Source organism: Podarcis raffonei, chromosome 14 (genome assembly GCF_027172205.1).
Source record: "Podarcis raffonei isolate rPodRaf1 chromosome 14, rPodRaf1.pri, whole genome shotgun sequence".
Lineage (NCBI taxonomy): Eukaryota > Metazoa > Chordata > Lepidosauria > Squamata > Lacertidae > Podarcis > Podarcis raffonei.
In genome coordinates this window covers 20,628,543-20,654,260 of record NC_070615.1, presented here as the reverse complement: position 1 = coordinate 20,654,260, position 25,718 = coordinate 20,628,543, and the positions used below count along the sequence as shown (strand labels likewise).

The following is a 25,718-nucleotide window of genomic DNA, read 5'->3' as shown; positions in this document are numbered from 1 at the left end:
GGGGGGGCTGGACTATATTTGGGGGGAGAAATGAACCAATTCCTATGCCCCACAAATAACCCAGAGATGGGTTACTCATGTAAAAGCACGCTGATTCCCGGACCGTCTGCAGGCCGGATTGAGAAGACAATTGGGCCGCATCCGGGCCTACCCCAGGGGTTGCCTACCCCTGCTCTAGGTCTTCCAGCAGCAGCCAAAACTCACAGCTGTCACATACACAGCCCCTCTTGGCCTGTTCTTCATCCTAGGATGAAGTGGCATTCAGCCAAGTAAGGTGGGCAAAAGCTTGCCCATTTGTCACTATGGCAACAGAGCAGCACTCTTTGCATATGGTAAATAGCAGTAAGCTGGCCAGTCAAAGTCATTATCTTCCCAAGAAACTTGTCTGGCCCTTTTAGGGGGCTCTTCTACTAGATTCTAAACATGCCTTGGAAGGGAACCAAGGCGTCATCCAGACTGATTCCCCCCCCCAAAAAAAACCTCCAAACTCATAACAATATATTAGTAGACAGCATGAGGAAAGTTGGTTAGATTTGCTAAGGTTCTCACCTTCACTGATGGATCATGTCCTTATCCCAGACACATAAACGCACACACATCCCTCAGATTTGTCTGTTCCGGAGAGTTTCTAAAAATAAATACAAGGAACTTGCTCTCGGTGAAAGACATACCAGCCATTGTTTCTGCTGAGGAAATTGGGCCTTAGACCTTTGGGTCCAACCAAAAGGAATTTGGGAAGATCTGTGCCAGACATGTCCTGGGGAAAGGAGTTCTTAAATGCTGACATAACGAGCCTCTGTGAATTAAAAAACAAAAGCTTTGCTTGACACCCATGAAGCTGGCAGCTTATCTGTGCTTCAGAAGCATTTAGATTTCTTTGTGGGCTTGTTTCTCTCTCTTTCTTTTCTGCAAAGACAATTCCTGCAGGGAAACAGGTTATTTCTTTGTCCCTTGCCCCCTCAGCACTCTCTTCAAGTCCCCCCCCCCATTTTGCTGCATCTTCAGGCAAATCTTGTTGCCGTTTATTGACGCCGTTTCTATGGTTAGTTACCTCTGACAGGCTGCTAGCAATTACCGTCTAGATTGCCTGACGGAATTGCAACCCTGTCATTGGCCAAGAAGGGGAGGGCGAAAGCTGCTGTCGGCTGAGAAATGTACTCTGGAATGTTCCGGGCCATTTACAAGTAGCTGATGCTCAAGCACAGAGTTAAATCTGTCCCTGCAATTTGATGCTGTTATGGCAAAATGTGCTGTTTATTTATCTATAAATAAATTCGAGGTTCATCCTCCCTCCATTAAACAACTGACCAAGGCTGTCCAACCATTCCACATGCTGCAGTTGGGGTGTCCTCCTATTGGTGGCCATACAAACACAAGTGTGTGACGACACCTTACATTTTTATGCCCATAAGAAGAAATGGTATCCTTAGATTTCCAGGTTTGAGAGGTGTTCTGAGGACAGTAGCCTAATCTATTCCACCCAAGTCCCATGGGGGGAATTTATCAGGAAGTATAAAACTGCACAGGGACGTGGGTGGCGCTGTGGGTTAAACCACAGAGCCGAGGACTTGCCGATCAGAAGGTTGGCGGTTTGAATCCCCACGACAGGGTGACCTCCCATTGCTCGGTCCCTGCTCCTGCCAACCTAGCAATTCGAAAGCACGTCAAAGTGCAAGTAGATAAATAGGTATCACTATTGCGGGAAGGTAAACGGCATTTCCATGCGCTGCTCTGGTTCACCAGAAGCGGCTTTGTCATGCTGGCTACATGACGCCGGCTCCCTCAGCCAATAAAGCGAGATGAGCGCCGCAACCCCAGAGTCGGCCACGACTGGACCTAATGGTCAGGGGTCCCCTTTACCCTTTATAAAACTGCACAGGTAAAGATGCCTATAGCAACAGGTTCCTCAGGTAGCTGTTGGTTCATTAGAAGTTTCCCATGAGCCCATTTTTACCTCGGCACATTGCTGGGCTTAAGGGAAATCAAGAAATCTTTCAGCACCTGATCGTGTTTTTAAAATAAAATAAAATAAGGGAGTTCATTTTTTGGTTAGTGACGCAAACATCCCACATTATTACGGCACTCAAAATCCATTCCAACAGACGAGCCTCTAAGCTACATCTGTTCCTTGCTTGTCTCTTTCCATGGTATAATTTTAAATGCAGCAGCCCCCAGAGTCACAGTATCGTACCGCCCTGTGCTGCTCCGGAAGTTCAAAACGTATATGATTTTGGCTGTGCTGTTGACAGCAAAACTAACATGTTCTATCAGGCAGGCCAAAGGCATTTGTCACTCTGAGAGCCACAACTCAGAATCTGAACGTTGTGTTTGGTTTCAGTTACCTCCTTCCCCACCTGCTTCCTGCCAAGCCAGCCCTCGATATCCATGGCTTCCGCCATCAGACAACTAACACCATCCAAAGGGTGTTCAAGATGAGTTTTGTTCCCGTTGGCTTTTGGCAGAGGTTCATAGCCCGGATGCTCATAAGTCTGGCAGAGATGGACCTCCAGGTAGGTAGATGCAAACAGCGGCAAAAAAACCCCAAACTTATTAGAAAATAATCCTGGTATACGATGAAGCTGTACATGACAATATTTGTTGCTAAAATGCCCACCTGCCATTTCCTGTTTGTGCTATGTTGCTTCTGTCACTTTCTAGTGTGACCAAGAAACAGAATGCAGGGTTAGACGCAGGGTTAGACCACACAAATGGCTATGGGCTCAGTTCTCAGTGACTTTACTAAGTTTATTCATTTATTTAAGGATTTCTATACTACTATATCATAAAATATCAAGGTAGTGTGCACTGTAAAATGTAAAGCACAATTTAAAGTTGGTTTTTTTAATAATAATAATAATAATAATAATAATAATAATAATAATAATAATGGGTTGAATAGCTGCAAAAGCATTGCCAGAGAGAAAACTCTGGAAAATGTGTTGTCAAGGCCACGGGACAGATTTATTGAACTTTGGTATGCAGTATATGGCTTGTACATTTGGCCAGAGAGTAGAATTTACCTGTTGCAATCACACAGGGAGATTTTGGTAAAGAGAAATAAGCAAGTTAGTTATTAGAGCAAGCACGTAACTAGGATACAAAAGTTTCTGGTTCTGAGCTAACTAACTGCATCTAGTGAAAACAAAGGAAGTTGTGCTTTCTCCTTTATTATCCAAGGATAAACCGAAGATTACCTCTCATCCTGAGGTGTTGATAAAGGAGGAAGAGAAGGAAGTTGTATACAGGATGCATCCTTTGACTTTTCAGTCTAGATTTCAAAGGAAAGAGAGATCTGCATAGGTAGGCTAGGAATCTGAAGGTCCCTTACTCTGTGTTTTAACTCCTTGTAAGACGAGTTCTGGAAGCTGAGTTGCACCCAAATTTCCAACATTTATGCCCACCTCAACTGTGTCCCCTATATAAGGGAATGGTTGCTGTGAGAACAGGATGCTGGACTAGATGGGGCGTTGGTCTGATCCAGCAGGCTCTTATGTTCCCTCTTACTCCTCTGGGGGAAAAGGAAGGCAGGATAGCGAGACACTACCTAATGGGAGTCCAATTGTCTCCTGAAGGGTCCTTGCGATATACAAGCCGTATGCATGTCTGATACCCTCCCTTCACCTTGCACAATGACAGGCATTTTGGGAGCAGTCTGACACAAGTTCTAGAATGTGCGCTAACAAGTTGGAGTAGACTTCTTTTGTTTTGTTTATCCTCACGCAAAGATTATTCCAACATGATTGTCATCACCAGTTTGTTTTGCTTAAAACTCTCAGCGGCGACGCATTTGGCACTAGTTTAATTCTCGGCACACTGATTACATTAGTATTAACTTCATTGGCAATCTGTGTAATTACCCACCCAATCTTGTTATCTTGCTGTTATCCTGTCATCGCATCAAATTGTTCAGCTGATTTGTATCAGTGCTGATGACAGGAATGATGCCAGGGGGGCTGCAGGAGCTTATCAGGCTCCTTATGAATATGCAGTTTAAGGGGAAAAAAACTGATGCTAAAAATAGCCTAGCATCGTTCCTGACTATGGTGGCTATGCAGAGTGCAGTCCAGCTCTGTTACATTAAATGGAAAACTGGTCATTCATTCCAAGGGCCACATTCACCTCAGGGCAACCTTCGGGGGTCCACATGCCAGTGGTGGGTGGGGCCAGAGAAAAGTAGGTGGGGCAACAAAGGTGAATCTTACTTTTGCACAGTATTCTAGTTTCTGCATGCACCTCTCCATTCTCTATCCTGGAAAACAACCTCTTAGATGATATTCAAATATTTTGCAATGTGTAGGAGGAAATTTGCACTCTGTATAGAACACTAGTGGGGAGAAACCAAAAAATACTGTGTTTTTTTAATGGATGTTGTTGTTAGCGGGTTTGGACCAATCACACACACAAAATGGATGGAGTCTTGCCAAAGTCATGTTTTGGTCCACCGGCTTGATTCAAAATGGTGCCTGACATCCTCAGGGACCTTCATGCTGAGCTTGACAACAATTTATCTAGAAGCGTCTGAACACATAGAGAACAAATGGCCATAACAGACAAATATGCAAAATATATAGCAGTTAAGAAGCTGCTTTATGCTACACCAGACCCATGACTGCTTGGCTCAGCACTGTCTTACACTGAGTAGCCAATGGCACTCCAGAGTTTTGGGCAGCAGTCTCTTTCAGCCATCCCTGAAGAGACAGCTGGAGCATTCTGCACCGAGCTAGGGCCATTTTATTGATTCCAATTAGCAAATATGTGACTGGCAGCAAGAGCATATGTGTGCGGATTGAGAAGACTTTGCACCTGATTCTCTGAATTCTTTCTCATATTCCAGTTCGTTGAAAACAAGAAGACGGGCAAGAGCAGGAATAAAAGAGCCGCTGTCTACAGCTTCACAGGCACACAGCGCAACAGATGCAGCACTTTCAGGGTGAAAAGGAACCACACCATTTACTGGCAAGAAGGGCTGTTTGTCACCTTTGATGGAGGCTACCTGAGGTAATGGTTGAGGCACGGCAGGTATAACCAGGGACATTTCTCACAAGACCCAAAGCAATCTCAATGTTAAAATGTTGGATTTATTTCCAATATACTGTTTACAAAAAAAGGGTGAGCCATGGGGCCTATATAGGATTGCCTCCAGTGTTCTATCAGGTTGCTGGGTCATCACAAGTCCAAATTTTATTGATGTGAATCACCTTGGGAGATAATACCTGGAGATGCCAGGGGTTGAATCTGGGCCCGTCTGCAGACGCAGCATGTGCTCTTCCAGTGGGTAAAACCCCAGGCAGCTGTAACTCAACAGGAATTGCTATAACGATCCTGCTCTCCCGTCCCTTTCTCAAAAGCGCATCTTTCGGGTTTCTCTTCCTTGCAGTGTTGAGTCTTCCAACGTAAACTGGAAGAAGAAGAAAAGCGGCGGCATTAAAATCATCTGCCAGTCAGACATGAGAGATTTCTCAGCAATGGCTTTCATCACCGATCATGTCAATTCTCTAATAGACCAATGGTTTCCAGGTAAGAATTATTTCTGAAAAAGTTGGCTTACAGCAATGATGGCTTGGCCATGACCCAAAGAACTGCACTTCAGGCATCCTTGAAGATCTGGGCACCCAGGGTGGTGTTTTCAACTTCTTCTCCATTGAGTGGATCAGTTTTATACCACATCTTTGAACAGCCTTCAGTTCCCTATGCTGCATGGGAGGGCTTGGATCCGCAGAGTGGAAGAAAACACAAATGTTCATGAAATGCATATCTAAAGCCACCTTGGGAATCAGAAGCTGGTTGTGCAATTTTCTATTATTGTTTTGTATTTTGTTGTTTAGTTGTTTAGTCGTGTCTGACTTCTTTGTGACCCCATGGACCAGAGCATGCCAGGCACTCCTGTCTTCCACTGCCTCCCGCAGTTTGGTCAGACTCATGTTTGTAGCTTCGAGAACACTGTCCAACCATCTCGTCCTCTGTCGTCCCCTTCTCCTTGTGCCCTCCATCTTTCCCAACATCAGGGTCTTTTCCAGGGAGTCTTCTCTTCACATGAGGTGGCCAAAGTATTGGAGCCTCAGCTTCACAATCTGTCCTTCCAGTGAGCACTCAGGTCTGATTTCCTTAAAAATGGAGAGGTTTGATCTTCTTGCAGTCCATGGGACTCTCAAGAGTCTCCTCCAGCACCATAATTCAAAAGCATAAATTCTTCGGCGATCAGCCTTCTTTATGGTCCAGCTCTCACTTCCATACATCACTACTGGGAAAACCATAGCTTTAACTATATGGACCTTTGTCGGCAAGGTGGTGATTGTTTTGTATAAGTACTATCAAAAGCAATATTTTTAAATAAAATCTGCTGCCTAATTAATCAGAGTCCATTTGAAAGGTCTTCTAAGTAATTAATCTCACTAAGCAGTCAATTAATCTCACTGTGCAATCGATCAGATGTTGCTGACCAACAAATAATGATTCCAGGCTAGTGATTTTCTGACATTAGTACATCCTCAGGGATATAAAAATATTGTTTGTTGAAACACTACTTTTTTAAAAAATAGAATAAAGTTAATTGTTTATTATTCTGTACTATTAAATTATGTTAATAAAAATCATGTTAAAAATTATTAAAAACAATCGATGCTTGCCCCTTCCACCAGGTGGGCAGCTGTTGCACTTGGTTGCCCTCCCGGGCAGTGGACAGGCGGCCGTTGAGGGAATTCCCCTTGGCCGCCTGGGCAGTTGGCTTGAGTTCCCACCAGCTGCTGAAGTTCAAACTGGCCAATGAGTGGCCTCATCTAGGGTGTGTGCCTTGCTGGCTGAGAGGGCATTGGCTGCATGCATGCCCTGGCAGCCAGCGGAACAGCAAAAGCAGCAGCAACTTAAATATAATAGGTTAGACTTAAGCTAGTCTTGTCATTGCTTTCAACAATCCTATTCTGAGTAGAACTAACATTGGAGACCACCCACTGTTTTTGCTTGTGTACACATTCATGACATTTAATTGGCTGGCTAAAATCCACATGATTAATTGACCTGTGATTTCTTTAATTGGGTGGCCATCATGATAGCTTATGAATGCTGCTAATGCAGGGTAGAGTGTAAAACAATTTTTCAAATCAAATGCAAATTCTGGTCAGTGTGTAGGTTTTGCATTTGAATTGTAGGCAAGAGAAGGATGAAAACCAATACAAGCATCCCCTATGAAATCGGACTAAGCACCGAGTCTGTTATTTCACAATTATGTAGTTTTGGCAAAAACAAACTGAAAAAGAGGAAACCGCTATGCTAATTTGCTCTGTTTTACAAGCAAAAAGCCCTGACTTAAATGTCAAACTGTGTAACACAAAGCCCTCCCTTTATGAGGTTGAGCTCTGTGCATACCAGAGAACTCATTTCATAAAAAGACTTTGTCCTGTCCTGTGAATTTTTCCATTGTGATTCCCTTTAAAAAAGACATTCCTTTCTGGAAGCTTGGAATACCCATACTGCAGACTCATCAATGGGGTCCAGTTAGCTTTGAGTGAAAGGTGTTTGATTTATGTTTTTACTTTCGTAATTACAGTCATTTCCCGTTTTGTGCACTTTGAACGAACACACAAGCATGCATGTGCAGGTTGTTTTCAGACCCAGAAGAGGGGATAATGGGGCAGGGTGGGCTTATGCGCGCTCCACCGACATGTGCAATCACCACAAAACATGTGCACAAAACAGGGGTTGCCTGTACATAAATCTTTTCATGTTGTAAGCCACCTTGAGCATGGTTTCATCTATGGAAGGGCAGCGATGTTGATGATGATGTTTCTTAATTCCTCCTCAGCACTCACAGCCACAGAGAGTGATGGGACTCTGTTAATGGAGCAATATGTCCCTTGCCCAGTCTGTTCCACCCCTAAAAGTCAAGAAGGAAAAGGCAGCCAGGAAACGGAAGACATGCAATACTTCAACATGGAGGATTGTGTCCTAACCGCCATTGAGCTGGACAGCATCACCTGTGTTCACCACCCGGCCATACCTGTCCCTTTACAGGAGCTGGTCCCTGAGCTTTTCATGACAGATTTCCCTGCCAGGTAATACTAATGTCCCTTTTCTTTTTCCCTCCCCAGAGCTACAATATCCAGTTCTCGTTCCCATACCATTTTCTGCTGTAATCATTTCTCAGATTTACTCGTTTGTGCATATGTACCGCAAGCAGAGATGGAGGAGAAATTCAGTTTTTGAATTTAAAAGCGAACCTACCCAATGTGCATGTTCCAAAACACATGACACAAACCGAAACAAAGCTGTCCTTGGAAATTTTGCACTTCTCCGAATTTGGTAGTGCAGTTCTCCAGCCAATTCATGTGTGTGCAAAGAAAATTTTTTATACTAGAGTAAAGTGTGCACAGAAGTGCTTAAATGGGTGAAAACAATATACAAAATTGCATTATTTCAGGGGAAATCGCTTTGCAAAAATGTATACATGGCATACACAAATGTTAATTTGCATGAGGACTTGAGGCCACTGATCATGCAGCTTGGCTCATGAGTGAGAGAGCAAATAAGAAAGACGTTTTGTTTGACACAGCTCTAGGCAGCAAAAAGCTGGGGTCAAAGCCCCATCATGACTGGGGACAGCATTTGCTGTCTTTTCCCAGAGAATTTGGAGGTGATGTGGGTGATCTTAAAGCCTGACGTTGCCTTCTTGCACACAACTCCATGTGTGTATCTTCATTCCCAATCATAAGGTTTCTCTCTGTCTCTTTTCCCTTCTCTCACACGTGTGGCCGGCAGATTGTTTCTAGAAAACAGAAAGCTAGAATACACTGAAAATGAAAACAATGTTCTTGGCCAAGGAGGAAGCGGAACGGTTATATATCAGGCACGGTACGAAGGGAAGCCAGTGGCCGTGAAGCGATTTCAGATTAAAAAATGCAAGAGTTCTGCTGGTTCGGCTACAGGTGAATATGCCCTTATTTATTTATCACATTTTATTTTTACATTTGTATCCCACCTTTCATCCAAGGAGCTCAAGGTTGCTGTTATGCATGGTTCTCTTCCTTCCCATTTTATATCTTGACAACAACCCTGTGAGGTAGGTAGGGCTGAGAGTGAGCGACACGCTCAAGGTCTTTCAGTGTGTTCCATGGTTAAGTGGGGATTAGAATCCTGGTCTCCCAGGTTTTAGTCCAACTCTCTAACCTCCACACCACACTAGTTCCTTGCGGGTCCTTCTCCCTCGCCACCAAAAGCTATCCATGCTTACGAGCAAACAAGCTTCCATACTTGAGGTACCGGGAGCACCTGTTTAAATACAGCTTTTACAATGTACAAGAAAGAATGTGCATCTTGGTGTGGGGATGTGTGTGTGTGTGTTTAAGGGGTGGAGAGGTTTCGTGCATTCTACGTACCTATGGGACCGCCTCTCCTGGTATGCCCCGCGGAGGACCTTAAGATCCACAAATAACAACACTTTGGAGGTCCCAAGCCTCAAGGAGGTTAGATTGGTTTCAGCTAGGGCCAAGGCCTTTTCAACACTGGCCCTGACATGGTGGAACGCTCTGTCACAAGAGACTAGGGCCCTGCGGGACTTGACATCTTTCTGCAGGGCCTGCAAGACAGAGCTGTTCCACCTGGCTTTTGGTTTGGACTCGGTCTGACCCTTATGTTTCCCTCCTCTTATGGTCTTGATTTATCGGCTACTTTAAAATGAGGCTGCATTTTAAATTGCATTTTAATCTGTATTTTAAATTGGTTTATTTTCCCTCTCTTTTCCCCCTATTATGTCTTTACTGTGATTTTATTGGTGTTAGCTGCCCTGAGCCTGGCTCTGGCCAGGGAGGGCGGGCTATAAATAATAATAATAAAAATTCTTTGTGCAACATGCACGTATGAATAAAAGCAGCAAGCCTGATCTAGTCTGCTACAGGGCAGAGGTCTGAGCAATGCATGGATTTGAGGTGTGGAGAAATGAGCACAGGGGTTTATTTCAAAGGTGGAAATGGTTGTCGTTGACCCTTTTGCCTGCGGGCTTCCCAGAAGTATCTTGACTGCTACTCAGTCGAAAGCAGGGTGCTGGATTCAATGGACTCTCTTTAAAAAATTATTAATTTGGTTTTTCAAATTGCAGTTTTACAATCACATATCCAATATACAACTTAAGAAACAAGATTCCAAGGAATCTCCTGGACTTCCCTCCTCCCCTTTGTGGGGCCTATTGTTAGTCATTTCCTCCTGCATCTTTTATACTAATCCAAATCTCCATTATATCCAAAATTCACCATTAAACTACAAGTGTTATTCCAATGCTACTCACAATTTTAATTGTTTACAATGGTTTTTAAAATAAATTATAAATTTCCCCCATTCTTTTTAAAAAATTTGGTCTTCCTGATTTCTTATTATTCCGGTCATTTTTGCCATTTCGGCATAATCCATCAACTTAATCTGCCATTCTTCTCTGGTCAGGACTTTATCTTCTTCCCATCTCTGGGCCAATAACATCCGCACAGCCATGGTCACATACATAGTCTTTTCTGCTCCAAAGGCCTCCTGATCTGGCCCAGCAGGGCCCAGCAAGGCTACTCTTCTGTGGTTGTGCCAATGCCCTGCAGCATAAAATAATGTAACAGCAGCGCATTGTCTCCTCTGCTTAGACTCCATGTTGAGGCACCTGCAGGCCATGGATGCCATGAAGAACTTCTCCGAGTTCCGCCAGGAAGCCAGCATGCTCCACTCACTGCAGCACCCATGCGTCGTCTCCTTGATTGGGATTAGCATTCACCCGCTCTGCTTCGCCTTAGAGCTGGCTCCTTTGGGCAGCCTCACCACTGTGTTGTCAGAAAGCTCTAAAGGTAACAACTTGGATAGTCCTTCTGTGGTTTAAGGTTGGGTCCATATGGTCCTTTTGGATGGGCTATGGCAGGTCTTTTGCAGGAGCAGAGGGCCGCAGTTCTAGCGATTCCCCCTCAGTGATATTTTCTCCCCTCTCTCTCTATAGGGGCATCCTTTGTGCCACTAGGGCACATGTTGACCCTAAAAGTAGCCTATCAGATAGCAGCAGGCCTGGCCTACCTCCACAAGAAGAGCATCATTTTCTGTGACCTGAAGTCAGACAACATTCTAGTGTGGTCTCTAGACGTGAAGGAAAGCATCAATATCAAACTATCCGACTATGGGATATCTCGACAGTCCTTTCACGAAGGCGCTCTGGGAGTGGAGGGCACACCTGGGTACCAGGCCCCCGAGATACGACCTCGGATCGTCTATGATGAAAAGGTAAGTCTCAGGTGTCTGCTTCTGTGGAAGAAATTCACACCCAGAACTAAAGGGCCTATCTTAGGCATAGGAGCCAACTCCTAGGGGCTAAGGCCCCTTCAGCTCCCCCATAAAATGTTTCAGGGGGCTGGGGACCCCCAGGTTGATGGGCATAGCCATTCAAATGGTGTGTATCTTGTGATTGATTGTGTGGGGCAGGGCTTACCTGGGTCCCCCTAATATTTTATTCAACTTGGCACCCCTGATCTTAGTTAGGTATAGAAACCAGAGCCAAGATGTTTCAAAAATGATGGGTTGTATCCAGTGTAGTCACTTAATGATACACTTGTTCCAAAGTAAGCTAAATGTTTTTGCACCAACAGAGCAGCTGGTAACTTTGTCGCACAACAGATTGTAAAATCTCTTGCGCAATGGGTTTCTGATTTTAATTGTTTTTTTAATGTTATAAATATTTATTTTTGGCCGATTTATTTATTTTTTTTATATTATTATTATTATTATTATTATTATTATTATTATTATTATTATTATTATTTATTATTATTGCAAACCACTTTGAGGGTTTAGGACAATCAAGTCATATACAAAATTTGCAAAAATGAAACAATCAAGAATGCAACTGTGCATAGTATTCATTCCAAAGCTTATCCAAAATGCAAAGATCTCTGTAATGGGCACGTATTTTTCTCCTAGGTGGACATGTTTTCCTATGGAATGGTGCTCTATGAGGTGTTGTCTGGGCAGCGGCCTGTGCTTGGCCAGCACCAGCTTCAAATTGCTAAGAAGCTATCCAAGGGGATCCGGCCTGTCCTGGGCCAGCCCGAAGAAGTACAGTTCCATCAAATGCAGGCGTTGATGATGGAATGTTGGGACACTAAGCCAGAAAAGGTACAAGAAGGTTGTATTGGCACAACAGGGTCTTTTTTGACCATTTTCTGAGTTACAAACAGGGCTCTTCATACATTTTCATCAGCCCAAAAGTTTACCTAGGCCTATTAGGTAATCCTATTTCAAATTAAGTTGACTCACAACAAAAAAATCCAAAATCCACATTAACTTTTATTAAGCTACCCAAAATGTAAAAAAAATAAATAGCGTGCAAGCTTTTGAGTTTCACAGAATTCTTCATCGGGTGATTTAAAAGTGCTGGAACGAGGAGAGCCATCTATGCTCAGTTGGGTAGATAACACCAAGGTTCGATCCCCGTATGGGACAGCTGCATGTTCCTGCATTGCAGGGGGTTTGACTAGATGGTCCTCAGGATCCCTTCCTATTCTTCAGTTCTATGATTCTGTGCTTGCTCTTTGTTTAAGATGGAGCATGGGAGGCAGTAGCAGACAGTCAGATGTCAGGTGCTCTGCTGGTTTCAGGTTGCAACCGGACCTCCTGGAAAGGAGGAGAGAGCAAATAATGAGGCACCCCATCCTCCAGTTTCTGCAGATACAATAACCAGCTGCTAACCCAGTTCCACCTCTGTCCTTAGGGCAAGTTCCTTTGGTAGGCAGAGAACAGGAATGAAGAAGAAGTAGGCAGCTGTTCCCAGGAGGCTGCTCTGCAACCTGAAACCTGCAGAGCACTTAAAAGGGCCTAATTTGAATGTCTGCTGCTGCCTTTCTCCCCCACCCCCCAAAAAATGGCTTTAAGGCTGTTACTAGATGCAGACCCAGATGCCTTGGCCAACAGACATCTCTCTCTCCCACCCTCTTTGTGTTGCTTTTACGATGATGAATTCTGGGTAACTTTATAGCCCTGCACAGGATCCTGCAACATTTTAGTTGAGCTAATGAAAGTATTGCGCTAACGTGGATTTTGGAATTTTTGATTTGTTAATGCATTTATATTTGGCCCTGCTTTTCCTCCAGGGAGCTCAGAAGAAGCGTATCGTGATTCTTGTAATTTTATCCACACAAAAGCCCTGTGAGGTAGGCTGGGTTCAGAGAGAGTGGGGCCCCGCTTCAGATCACCTAGTAGGGGTGCGGAACAAATTGGATTTGGTTTGCGCTTTAATTAGAAACTGCTAATTTGCACTTCTGCTGGGCCCGGGCTTCTTGAACCGGCATTTGATCCCTTCCACAATGTCGCAGCATGTAAAAGCAAGCCTAGCTAATCCATGCTTCCCAAAAATATGCAAACCAGATTGTTAGTAACCCATCAGAATTCACACTTTGGATTTTGTGATGCAGTTCTCCAAACAATGTGCTTATAAAATGCAAATATTAAGGGAAAGTGTGGATGAAAATACATAGGTTGGTGAAAATGGCATGCAAAAATGCATTGACTGGGGGGAATTGTTTGCAAAGAGCTGCCCATTCACACCATATATGCCAAACAACTGCAAAACAATTTCATTTAGGCAACCCTATCCAGATATGTAGAATGTCAAAGTGTATTTTAATCTGTTTTTAGTTTATTGCTGATTTTAATATATATATATTTGAACAGTTTTTATGATAATTTGTTTTTTCTATTTGCAAACCACTTTGCGGTGTTTCTTTGTTTTTACAACCAAGCGGTGTATAAATTTTATGAAATAAATAAATACATTTTGAGCACTATGGTACCTTTAAATAATGCTTAGGGGGCTCCTGTTTCCCTCACAGACTCATGTGTGTAGCCCCATGTGTCTGTTCGTTCCAGTGGAGCAAAGAGCTCTTCATGGTGTGTGCCTCAAAGGAGACACAGAGCTCTGAAGGGGACAGGAGGTCCTTTCATATATACCATCATCTTCCATAAACACATTACTCTGTCCTCTCTTTCACACAGCGCCCATTGGCCACCTCTGTGATAGGACGAATGAAAGAACCTTCTTTTGCTACATTCATGTATCTGCTGCCATGTGGGAAGCAGTTGTCCTTCTTCTCTTCCCAAGGGGAAGAGTGCACAGTCGTATTCTGGGATGGGAAAGAAGACGCAAGGTTTGTGCATTGTTGTTTTTATTTTTAGATCCTTCTTGTCATCTTTAGTTCAGCATAAACAAAGCCGTCGCTCAGCATCCCTTGAGCTGCATACAGAAGATGCTCACTTGTATTCATAGGGAAGGTTGGGTATTCTCACTTCGCAGATGGAAAACAGACCCTTGTAATGAGTGCATTACATTGGATAATGTAGTAATGGAGATCTTGTGGGATCCACCACAATGAGGTGGTTTCAGTGGTCCAGTTTAGAGTTCATTTGTAGACCAAAGTAGTGTTTGGGGGCCATCAGAAAAAGGACTATTTACTTGGGCCACCATTTTGAATCCCTGAGCCCAGGGCATTTGATGAACTAGGATTAGAAGAGTGTTTTGAATTTGAGATGTGAATCTTCCACTCCACTAGTGACACCATCTGATCCTTCCTGTGAAGGAGGAATCTCCCTTCCAGCCATAGATAGGTATATGAGAGCCTTGGGCCCATCTTACTAATTTATCTATATGTTATAAATAAATGCTGTGGTAAAATGGAAGTTGTGTCTTGGGTATGACCAGATTTTTGATGCCCGGGCTTCTCCTTTTTGTTATAGGTAGGGTTGTTGCTGTTGTTTCGTAACGCTGGTTTTGGGGGTGTTTTTCCAAAAGGCAGGACAATAACGGGAAAAAGCACATCTGGTTCAAATTTTTAATGTGTAACGTTTTGTGCTCAGGCTGGTTAAGACATCCAGCATTCAGTGATCAATTTATGGATGCTTTGTGGCTTTTCCTTTCCAAATGCAAACAGTATCTTATTGTGAGTAGCAGCAAAATTAAAATTAACTCTCTGTTCCTCCTTGGAAATGCACCCCTGTGCCATTGTTTTAAAAACATTCTGATCCAATTGCCGTGATGGCTTTCCCTTAAGCAAACAAATGCAATTCTAAATGTGTGGGCCCTTTGCATTTGTGAACCTATGGTTACCTGCTCACTTATTTGTAAATTCTTGGTTCACATTGCAATGTACGTATATTCCTTACATAGTTTAATGAACTTTTCTTGTTTAAAATTGTTGATGCATTTTGCGGAAAACTGTAGAAATCTTTAAATAGATAAAATAAGGGTCCCAGAATACAGAGGGAAGGAACAGGGAGGGAAACCAGCGCTAGGCAAGTTGCTGTTGTTTAAAGAATGTATCAGATCCTCTGGCCTCTTCAAACCAAACCAACCTCATAATCTTTCATTGTGCTAACTAGGCCTGGAGGATCCAGCTGTTTGGTAGTTAAATGGAATGAAAATGTATTTTGCTCATTGATCGTCCCTTTTCCTCCAAGGAGCTGAAGGCAGTATTCATGATTCTCACCGTTTCCATTTTATCCTCACCAAAACTCTGTGAGATAGATTAACCTTGGGAGACAGTGACTGGCTCAACCTCACCCAAGTGAATTTCATGGCTGGAAGGTTGATGATTTGTTTGAACCTGGGTTGTTGTCCCTCCCTGGTCCTAGTCTTCCAGTCTTGCCTCAACACCACGCTGGCTACGGTTTTCTTCTCCAGAAAGAACTTTTCTTCCTTTCCCATCCTTCCAGCTGGGAAGGTAGATAGCTATACAGTGGTACCTCGGGTTAAGTACTTAATTCGTTCCGGAGGTCCGTACTTAACCTGAAACTGTTCTTAATCTGAAGCACCACTTTAGCTAATGGGGCCTCCTGCTGCTGCTGCCGTGCCGCCGGAGCATGATTTCTGTTCTCATCCTGAAGCAAAGTTCTTAACCTGAAGCACTATTTCTGGGTTAGCGGAGTCTGTAACCTGAAGGGTATGTAACCCGAGGCACCACTGTATCTTGACAACACCCACTATGGGGAGCCCCCAAACACCGGGGCTGCTTCCAGGTGAGCACTGTACCTGCTTTGTCAGCACAAAGCTTGTGAAGAGGTTGTAGAACCTCAGCTGTTTGTCGAACAATTGCTGCAATTGGTTTGCAGGGAAGGTACACAAGCAATTTTTACCTACCCCACCCCAGTGTATTTTCCTATCACTTTCCTTACTTCAAAAGGTCTGGTCTTTTATTTTTAAAAAAGTGAGCTAGTTACACACGAGTGCCAAATCCACTTTAATCGCATAAGCTGAATTTGGTGGTTGGTGTCTGAATCCTGCCCTCATAACAGCAACAGTGTGGAAGTTACCCTGGGAGATAGAATTCGAGAACCATCCAAACACACAGCCATGATTTTTCTCCACTACTCATGGCTGTTTCTGGCTTTACTTCTGGCGCTGTGTGAGCCAGTGTGGTGTAGTGGTTAAGAGCAGTAGTCTCGTAATCTGGGGAACCAGGTTCGCGTCTCCGCTCCTCCACATGCAGCTGCTGGGTGATCTTGGGCTAGCCACACTTCTCTGAAGTCTCTCAGCCCCACTCACCTCACAGAGTGTTTGTTGTGGGGGAGGAAGGGAAAGGAGATTGTTAGACGCTTTGAGACTCCTTCGGGTAGTGATAAAGCGGGATATCAAACCCAAACTCCTCCTCTGCTGTTGTTAGAATGAGTTCTGTTTCCCTCCTTCCAGGAACTACACGGTAGTTAACGTAGAGAAAGGACTGGTCGAAGTTGCAAGGATGAGCTGCCCGGGAATGAAGCTGTGCTGCCAAATGAAAGTTCAGAGTTATCTATGGACAGCCACCGAGGTATTTGTGATTCAGCGAGGTATTTCTTATGTCACCTGTTTTTGAGCCAGAGTTTCTCTTCTGCTCGCTTGCCGGCACTCCATTGCTTCAGACATCAAATGCATTAAGCGGGTGCCTGCTGTGGTCTGTTAATTGGTAGGGTTGAAGGGCACAGCAGGGCATGGATGCTTCAGATGGGCAGCCTGACATCTCAGGTGGCTCTTCTCCCCCAGACGGTATTTTTAAAAAGGACCTCAATCCCAACAAACTGAACACATGATTTTAAAAAATGACTGTAATTTTAAAAATAGCTATTGTAATCTAACAGGAATAGATTTGGTATATGAAATACTTTTGCATAAGTTAAAAACAGACAATATGTGCCCACCTATTTCAGAAGCAAGTTGAATTTTTAAAAGTGTGTACAACATGTTTTCTTCTGTTTCTATATTGTCATATTCTATATATGACTAATTGTTGAGAAAAGGTTTCCTTTATTTTGTTTGCATACAGGATCAAAAGATTTACGTGTACAGCTTACAAGGCATGTGTCCTTTAAAGGTTCCACAAAAGGGTGTGGACACTCCAGCAGTTGTTACTTGTTTCCTTGCAGTACCTGTCATAAAAAAGGTAAAGCAGAGTGGTTTTCAAAAGTGAAGCATTACAAAAAACCACATTTTTTAAAAGGACTCTTTCTTCTTCTTTTTTAAAAAGAATTATTCAAATTAGTAAAGCAAGCTGGAGGAGTTGTTAATAGCAGAAATACAACTATAGCTCCTGCTGCTGGCAGTTTTAGGAATAACCATTCCCTGTATTTCAGTGCACATTCAGTGCTGTTAACTCTAATACATTTTGAATCAAGTCAGGAAAACTGCTGGGTATGATGCTAGGCATTCTGGAATTAATGAAAATACATGCTGGTTATAGAGCTCTGAGTCGCTGTAATTCAGAAAGGAATTGAGGAGCCGCACAAAGATTCCTTCCACTGTGTTTCTAGACAAGATGGCCTACCCTGGCTACAAATTTTTATATCTTCCTCAGAAGTTTTAGCAACCTTAATCTAGCTTTCCATTACATGACCGGAGACTCTTGGACTTCCATGCCTGCAAAAATATGAGCATCTTCCTGCAGTGCCCCGACTTATTTTACATGTTTCCACCAATTAGCAATTAAATTAGCTGGAATTTGATTACATTGGTAACCAATCAAAACTCTTAACATAGTTTCAAAAGGTTTCTGGTGTTGCGAGATACATATTATTGGATCTTGGCTGATGAAAAATGTAGTTCTGTAGACAGTTCTCTATCCCATGGGTGGGGAACCTTCAGCCTGCAGGCTGATACTGGCCTGCCAGAGGATCCACTTGCCTGTGAGGCCATTTTCCCCAGACCTCACCATTTGTCAAGCAGCTGTCCTCACTCATGCCATCAGCTGATGGGTGGGAAGGTGGAGTTCAGTTCTGCCTTATCTGCATGCACCTGTTCCCAGAAGAGGATAGGCACTTGCAGCCAAAGCAGCAGGAATTAACTCCCCTGCTCATCAGCTAACATGGAGGAGGTTAAATCCTGCTCAGTTTGGCTTTGCAAACCTGTTCCTTGCTGGGAACAGGCACGCACAGCCGAATCAAACAGCCTTGTTTCTTTGCAGGCAAAGCACATCTTTCTTGCCTGATCTCTCCCTGCTGCGAATGTTGGCCTGCAGGATGGAGCCTAATAATTGAACAATGCAAACAGATGAGCAAATGGCATCTTAGAAAAGTAAATGCTGGGCAGGGGGGGGGGAACTGTCCAGTCCCCCCCTCCCGGCAGTTACCTTTCTAAAATGCACTTTGCTCATCTGTTTACATTGTTACACTGATTAAGGAAATATAATTGTTTCACTGAAGGGTGGATAGATCAGCTAAAGTAATCAGAACCCTGCAGAGTTTTTGCTGCGTCGCTAACAAAAGCGAATGGATTAACGGATACATTTTACAAATAGGAAACCTGGAATTTTTACCTGCCCCTGGAAAAGTTAATGCGTCTCGCAAGAGCTTCATGAATTCCCCTGCTTAAATACGATGGCGTTGTTGCTATATTTCTTATAACACTGTATGAAGGTTGGGAATCTAGAATTCTAATTTACTGCCCCCCCAAAAAAAAAAGTCCTTTAAAAAAAAGCAAACAACTCTCCTGCCTTTTTAGAATGCCTACCTTGTCCTGGCTGGTTTATCAGACGGACTGATAGCTGTTTTCCAAGCACCGCACGGTATCCCCGAGGACGGCTGCTGCTACCTCTGCTCCCACACGGCCAACCGCTCCACCTTCAAGATCAGCGACGACGACCCCCGCCAGAACCCTTACCCCGTGAAAGCGATGGAGACGGCAAACAACGGGGCCGAAGTTTGGTACAGCAACGGCCCTGGGATCCTCATCATAGACTGTGCAAGTATGGAGATCGCCAGGAGGCTGGAGCCCTACGAACCTCCGTCCACAGTTGTGTCCATTGTGTGCAGCTCAGAGTGCAACGGAGAGGAAGTGGCCTGGTGCCTGGACGACGCAACCAATCTCCTGGTTATGTATTACACGGCCACTTACCAGCTGTGCGCAAGGTACTTCTGCGGGGACTGCAGCCCCCTGAGGGACATGTTCACCATTCAGCAGCCCTCGGCCTTGATCCCCGCCGAGCTGGCTACAGACAGGAGCCTGGAGCCCGGGAGCAATGCTTCTGCTGATGTGGGGATCCTCCGCAGCCAAGAGCTTGGCATCCAGATATTAAACCACCAGGACTCCTTGACGGACTATTGCTCTGTGTCCTCTGTCTCCTCCTCATCGGTCAACCGCTTGATGAGGTCTGCCTCAAGCATGCCGAGCTCCCCTGCAAGCTATTCCAGCACTCCTTTCTCGACAGACTGTGAGGAGCCCGACAAGACGCAGGAGCCTAAGACTCCCTGCGAGGGGCCTGACAGTGATTTGGAACCAGCCAGCACTCACGCTGGCTGCCTCCAGGCTGTAAGGATTCTACCTGTGAAAGACCTCCTCTGGATTCCCAGGTAAATTGCACTGGAAGCCTCTCTCTCTTGCAAAGATTTGAATGCCTTCACATTCAAGGTTCAGGATCCCACACTGAGATCCTGACTTGTCTTCCCAGTTCTTTCTGTTTCTCATTTTTCCAGTCATAAATTCAGTTCTCCACATTTGCAGTCGTTTGCATTTTTTTTAAAAAGTAATTTTTTGGGAAAGTTCACCTGGCGCCTTCATTATACACCAGGCATAGGCAAACTCAGCCCTCCAGATGCTTTGGGACGACAACTCCCATCATCCCTAGCTAACAGGACAAGTGGTCAGGGATGATGGGAATTGTAGTCTCAAAACATCTGGAGGCACCAGGCAAAATGTTCCTTTTTTACCAGGCCTTTGGTTGATCCAATTTACGTCCTATGCCCTTTAAAAATATTTGGGGGGGGTATTGGGTTGCTGTTTTTATTCTTATTAGGTATTTTGTGGTTTTATATCTTGGATTTTATTCTGTGAACCACCCTAAGACACCCGAGTATAGGGCGGTATATAAATTCAATAAATAATAATAATAAATCACATGAAAATTCAACAAGTTAGGATGAATTTATCCTAAATAACACAGTTTATATGCAGTTTTGAAGAATGTACACATTTTTGCAAGCAGTTTTCCATAATATACTTCATCTCCATCTATCTCTCTCTCTCTGTGTGTGTGTGGTTTCCACCAGTATATCTGGTGAAACCTGCACCCTCCAAAGGGCTCAAGGTGGCGTATATGGTTTCTCCCTACAACAGCCTTGTGAGAGTAGGCTAGGCTGAGAGACAATGGCTGTCCCAAGGCTACCCAGTGAGCTTTGTGGCCAAGTGGGGATTTGAACCCGGTTCTTCCAGGTCGTAGCGTGGCACTCGAACCACTATACCACATTGGCCTTTTATGCACAATTCCCCCCAGTATGTGCATTTTTGTAAACAATTCTTGGCTGGGAAGCCCCATAGCAAAAATTGAGTAAGTGAAAAAAGGATAGCTGTGTTTCAGTTCCCATATTGTTTTGGGAAATTGACATCTAATAGATTCAGCTTCAGGTGAAACCCAAGTTGAATTTCTAATAGCCTCCCAGGCTTTTGAACTACATGCTCCTTGCGCTTCCTACCAGCTTGGCTTGAACAGCTCTTCAAGGCCACAGCTCATCCTGAGAGATTAGAGGCTGTATATGAACACCCTGGGTATGTTTTTGCTCCTCAGCAAAGCCTGACAGGCTTCTATGATCCTCTAAGAATCCTGCCATTTTCAGGAGTTCAGGTTTTCTCCGTGGCCTTTTGGATGACTGCTGCTTTGGCCACTCCAAGGCATCCACACAGGAACCTTTCAAATGTCTGCATTTTTCCTGCCGTTGAATTGCCCCCCCCCCCCTGCCGAGCTGCATGTAACGGAAATCCTCCTGCTTTCCCTTTCCAGGCAAGGCGGAGATATCATTGTGATCAGCTTGGAGAAGGAAGCCATCTCTCAGCGGGGGAGAGTCATAGCGGTTCTGAAGGCGGCAGAGCTGGCCCCTTATGGGTAAGGATGAATGGGAAAGGGGAAGGTGGCAGGAGACAGTTTTGGAAAGACCTGCCGCTCAGCACATGGCAGGCACAGAGAGCCCAGTTCAATCGCAGACATTTCCACTTGTTAACAGTATCTCAGGGAGAGAATCAGGAGCAGTTCAGAAGAGGCATGTGCACAGGCAGGCAGCTTCTCCTCATTTGCTCATGAGCAGGATCAGACCAAACACAGCTTTGCTCTCAGCTTGCTGCAAGATCCTGCAAACCTCTTTCACTGGCATGAAGGTGAATTAAGTTCACTTCAGGCAGGCAAAGAGAAAGGTGGTAATGTGCTGTTCACAACAAGACAAAAACTAAAGCAAGCGTGGAGCAACTTGGGAGAAGGGATGCGTGTATACCAAGGCAAGATATAAATCTGTTAAATAAATAGGCTAGCATTGCTTAAAAGCCTTACATTTCTATATTTCTGCAAGGGTAGAATGGTGAAGATTGAAAGGCTTCTCTGTTTGAGAAGAGCATAATTCTTCTTGCATTATCTTCCTTCATTTTGCGTTATTTATTCTGCCTTTTTTTTTTAACACCCTCATATAAATTATTCCAAATTAGCTAGTTACGAAGAGAGGGGCAATGAGGAGCTACACAAAACACAGAAGCACCATCCCTCCTACCTGGAAATCTTGATTAGCTGCCTTAAAATTGGAGCAGGATTTGCCCACACCCTAAAACAGATGTGGGGGACTTTTGTCCCTCCAGATGTTGCTGGACTTCAACTCCCATCAGCCCCAGCAAGTGTGGCTGATGGCCAGGAATGACTGGACTTAGTTCAGCAACATCTGGAGGTTCCTCAAACCTGCCCCAGAAGAGCTAAAAACTTGCTTTAACTTTTTAAAAAAATCTTCTTGCAATATACACTGTGCAAAAGGAAATTTCTGTCTTCTATTTTTTTTTCTTTTAAAAAGAAACCTCTTTTTTTTTTTGGGTTCCCCAGGACACTGGTAGATGCTGCTGTGCTGACCAAGGACACGGTTGTGTGCTGCTTCAAGAATGAGGCCACAGAGTGGTGTTTGGCCGCCTGGAAGAGCTGGGGTGCCAAAGACTTTGACATTTTCTATCGGTCCTATGAAGAGCTGGGAAGGCTGGAGGCTTGCATGCGAAAGAGGAGGTAGCAGTTGTGGCGCAGAGGCAGAGACTGGATGCCCGGCGAACAACACAAAAACTGACACACAGTTTCAGTTCCCAGCAATCTCCATATGAGGATCTCCAAGGACACTAGATGTTTGCTGTTCAATTTTGCTGCTAAAAGACATTCTAGGTGGCTACTAGCCGTGATGGTGATGCTGTACCTCCATAGTCAGAGGCAGTACGTCTCTGAATACCAGTTGCTGGAAACCTCAGGAGGGGAGAGTGCTGTTGTGCTCATGCTTGGGGGCTTCTCCTAAGCATCTGGTTGGCCACTGTGGAAACAGGATGCTGCACTAGATGGGCCATTGGCCTGATCCAGCAGGGTTCTTTTTATGCACTTAGGTGGTTCCCCACCCCACATTGCACGTTGTCTATTATGCATATGGATTTTCAGCTAGCTAAGCAATAGTCAATGGGAAGACCACTCCCGCCCTTAATCTATTCACGCACGCACGTGGATATGGGCAGCAGCACTTCTTCAAGGTCAAAGTAGTGCTGTTGGTTTTGCAGTGCATCGCTGACCCCGTAGTTAGCAAGCTTTGTCTTCCGAAACACAGAGAGTGACCCCCAAAGTCACACATCAGCTTTCTAATTCCATAGCAATTATAAGGCACGGAATCACTGCCAAGAGAACACTGCTGTAGATGGAGGTAGCTTCTTCATAAAATTATCCAGAGGTTTTTGTCTGAGCAGCAGTACGGGGAGAGAAAGAGAGATGAATACAGAATCCCACTTTTGATACCGTTTGCAAGCTTCAGGATGGACATACTACTTTGTTTCTAATCCGTGCATGTTCTGTAACTGCCTGCTGTAATTTTTCAAGTCACCAATGTTCCTGGGGGTGGGTAGGGAAGTGGTGTCTAGCTTTCGTTGATAGCAAAAGAGTGCCCCGGTAGATGGCAATAATAACCATCACAGAACAACAGATAAAGCAGAATGATGTGTGGACAGTCCAGTATAAACCCCACCGTTAATGCACTATTATTGCGTCAATGACACGTTGCAGAATATGCCCAACAAAAACCTAGCCTTCCCCCCCCCCCGTAGGGGCCCTTAGTTACGTGGAATCCAGTTCAAATTAACCCCGTTTAGTTTTTGTAGCAAATTACCTCAAAACAAAAAGAAGTGCACAACTCTTAGAGCTTATGGGACTTGCACACAAGCATATTGTTCTGTTGATTTCAATAATACTTTAAGTGCAGCTATTACTTGTCTAAGGGACTTAACCAAAGGACTAAACAGCTGCAGTTCTTTCTTGGTGCTGTGCCCCAGCACTGCACAGGGTTTAAAAGCAGCACCAGGACCCTGCCTGCTGGTCAGGCTTCCCAGAGTAAAACAAAAAAACAGTTCCAGGAGAACTTTGCCACTTGCTGGCGTGGGGGTGGGGAGCAGGGAAGGCACTATGGTGATCCCAGCATTTTGCCCTGCTTGCTTCAACCCCCCCCCATCCTATTGATTTAGTGTGACAATCGTTCTTTGGATGGGGGTCCAATTTCATTATAGGAGAGGAGGATTCTCTGAAAAGATTTTTTTATTTCAGCACTACCAAAATAGATTAAACATGAAAACAAGTATACAGTTTTCTATTTCAAAAATAGACGTTATCTCCCCAAAAGATAAGTTTTTGTAAAAGAGGGATGTGCAGGCTTTGGAGGAGGGTGTTTTAAAGTGGGGAAATGCATTTCAGATCCAATTTTTGTGTTGCCTTCATCATAGACTCCCAGCCGCCCTTCCTGCTGCAGACTTTTGCTTGCTTGTTTTTACAGTTCAACACTCTCCAGCTCATTCTTCTGTGCTGGAGGAAGAAGTCTCAGTTAACTCCTAACTCCAGTTTCTTCCAGCAGGAGAAGAAAAAAATGCATCAGGCAAGAAATCCAGAGCCACTGAGTGTACAACCCTCTGTATAATAACGAGCTGTTTAATTGCACTACTGCAGCTTCAGTTGCCAATATGAGTGCAGAATCATACAAACAAAGATTCTGGTTGCTCTGAGGAGAATAGGGAGCAACAAGCAATCAGTTGCAATGCAGACAATTCCTAGTTAGGTCATCCTGCAAATCTGTGCCACTTGTGTCATGAAAATTGGGCACAGTGGGTTGGCTGACTTTGAAAGCAATAAAGCAGAGGTAAGGAACTGGATCTGGTCAGGTCATTACTTTCCCCATCCACCACCTGTAGCCACTTGTCAATCAACTGATGTCATAATGACATCAGGTGATTTTAATTTTTTTTGCCTGCATGGTTTGGATGCACAGCCCACAAAGTGCCTTTCAGAGCACATTGCAAGACCTGACAATCAGCTGGCATTTGGATCTTGCAGGGCGCTTTGCAGCTGGCCTAGGTGTTCCCCAAATCCGACATCTCAGAGCAGAGTCCTTCTCCTACACTGCTTGCCACTTATTCAACTCGCTCCATCTCCTGACCTCAGATGTCATTCATTCCCCCATGCATTGGTTGCCACTGATGCAGGGAAATGCACATTATAAGGACAGTAGGAGAAAATGGAATACATGTTGTGGAAGAGGTTGACGGGGTGTTCTTTGCTATATGTCACTTTTCCCTTAAATGTCCTTCCACTCCCAGCAACTGACAAGTTCTGTACAGGCGCTGTACAGAAAGAAGAGTTTACGGCTATTTTTATGTAAAACCCTGAAGAGAAGAGTTTATATGACATGCTGAGAAGGCCCCTGGGGACTTAGCTTTGGCAATTATAAAAATGAACTTTCTGTTGTTGCAAGCATGTACAGAGGAATGTTTTTATAAGCCATAATAACAACAATAAAAAGCAGCTTCCCCAAATGCCAGTGAGATGTGCTGAAAATATGAGCTGCCTGGAGCCTCTTCTTTTCCCTCCTCCTCCAAACGGGGTGCTTGGTTTCGACTTTAAATGCTCCAGAGCCTGTTGCTTTCCAGTGACCTTATTCCAAAGCGAAATGTGTTTCAAAATAGACAGACTGTCCCAAGGATTAAGCCATGCTGCTGTCACTCCCAATTGGCAGCTGATGGCTGCATCCGCTCTTAGGTGTTGTGACACCTTCCAAAGCAGCTCAAGAGTTTGCTGCAGCCGGTTGAAAATTTGAAATGAGCTTTAGCACCAAGCTGTTGGTTCGGAGCAGTGTGTGTCTTGCCACTTTTATTGAATTTCACACATTTATTTAAGTATGTGTCTGTCTGCCTCTGCATGCTTTTAAGTTGTTTAATTAGTAGATAAATG

At 44.3% G+C, this 25,718-nt stretch overlaps 1 protein-coding gene across 2 annotated transcripts in view; it reads left to right on the top strand.

The window, feature by feature from the left end:
* The window catches only part of LRRK1 (leucine rich repeat kinase 1), an 82,949-nt gene extending 57,622 nt beyond the window's left edge, over positions 1 to 25,327 (top strand). For both annotated transcript variants that reach the window (XM_053364882.1, XM_053364883.1), the window contains 14 exons: positions 2,339 to 2,510; positions 4,835 to 4,998; positions 5,378 to 5,517; positions 7,799 to 8,048; positions 8,752 to 8,918; positions 10,614 to 10,811; positions 10,958 to 11,235; positions 11,929 to 12,123; positions 13,999 to 14,150; positions 16,685 to 16,802; positions 17,295 to 17,411; positions 18,965 to 19,812; positions 21,237 to 21,338; positions 22,311 to 25,327. In XM_053364882.1, the coding sequence (XP_053220857.1) occupies positions 2,339 to 2,510; positions 4,835 to 4,998; positions 5,378 to 5,517; positions 7,799 to 8,048; positions 8,752 to 8,918; positions 10,614 to 10,811; positions 10,958 to 11,235; positions 11,929 to 12,123; positions 13,999 to 14,150; positions 16,685 to 16,802; positions 17,295 to 17,411; positions 18,965 to 19,812; positions 21,237 to 21,338; positions 22,311 to 22,488 (3,079 nt within the window). In that variant the 3' untranslated portion in view covers positions 22,489 to 25,327. The remainder of the gene's footprint in view (positions 1 to 2,338; positions 2,511 to 4,834; positions 4,999 to 5,377; positions 5,518 to 7,798; positions 8,049 to 8,751; positions 8,919 to 10,613; positions 10,812 to 10,957; positions 11,236 to 11,928; positions 12,124 to 13,998; positions 14,151 to 16,684; positions 16,803 to 17,294; positions 17,412 to 18,964; positions 19,813 to 21,236; positions 21,339 to 22,310) is intronic.
* The last annotated feature ends 391 nt before the right edge of the window (positions 25,328 to 25,718 follow it).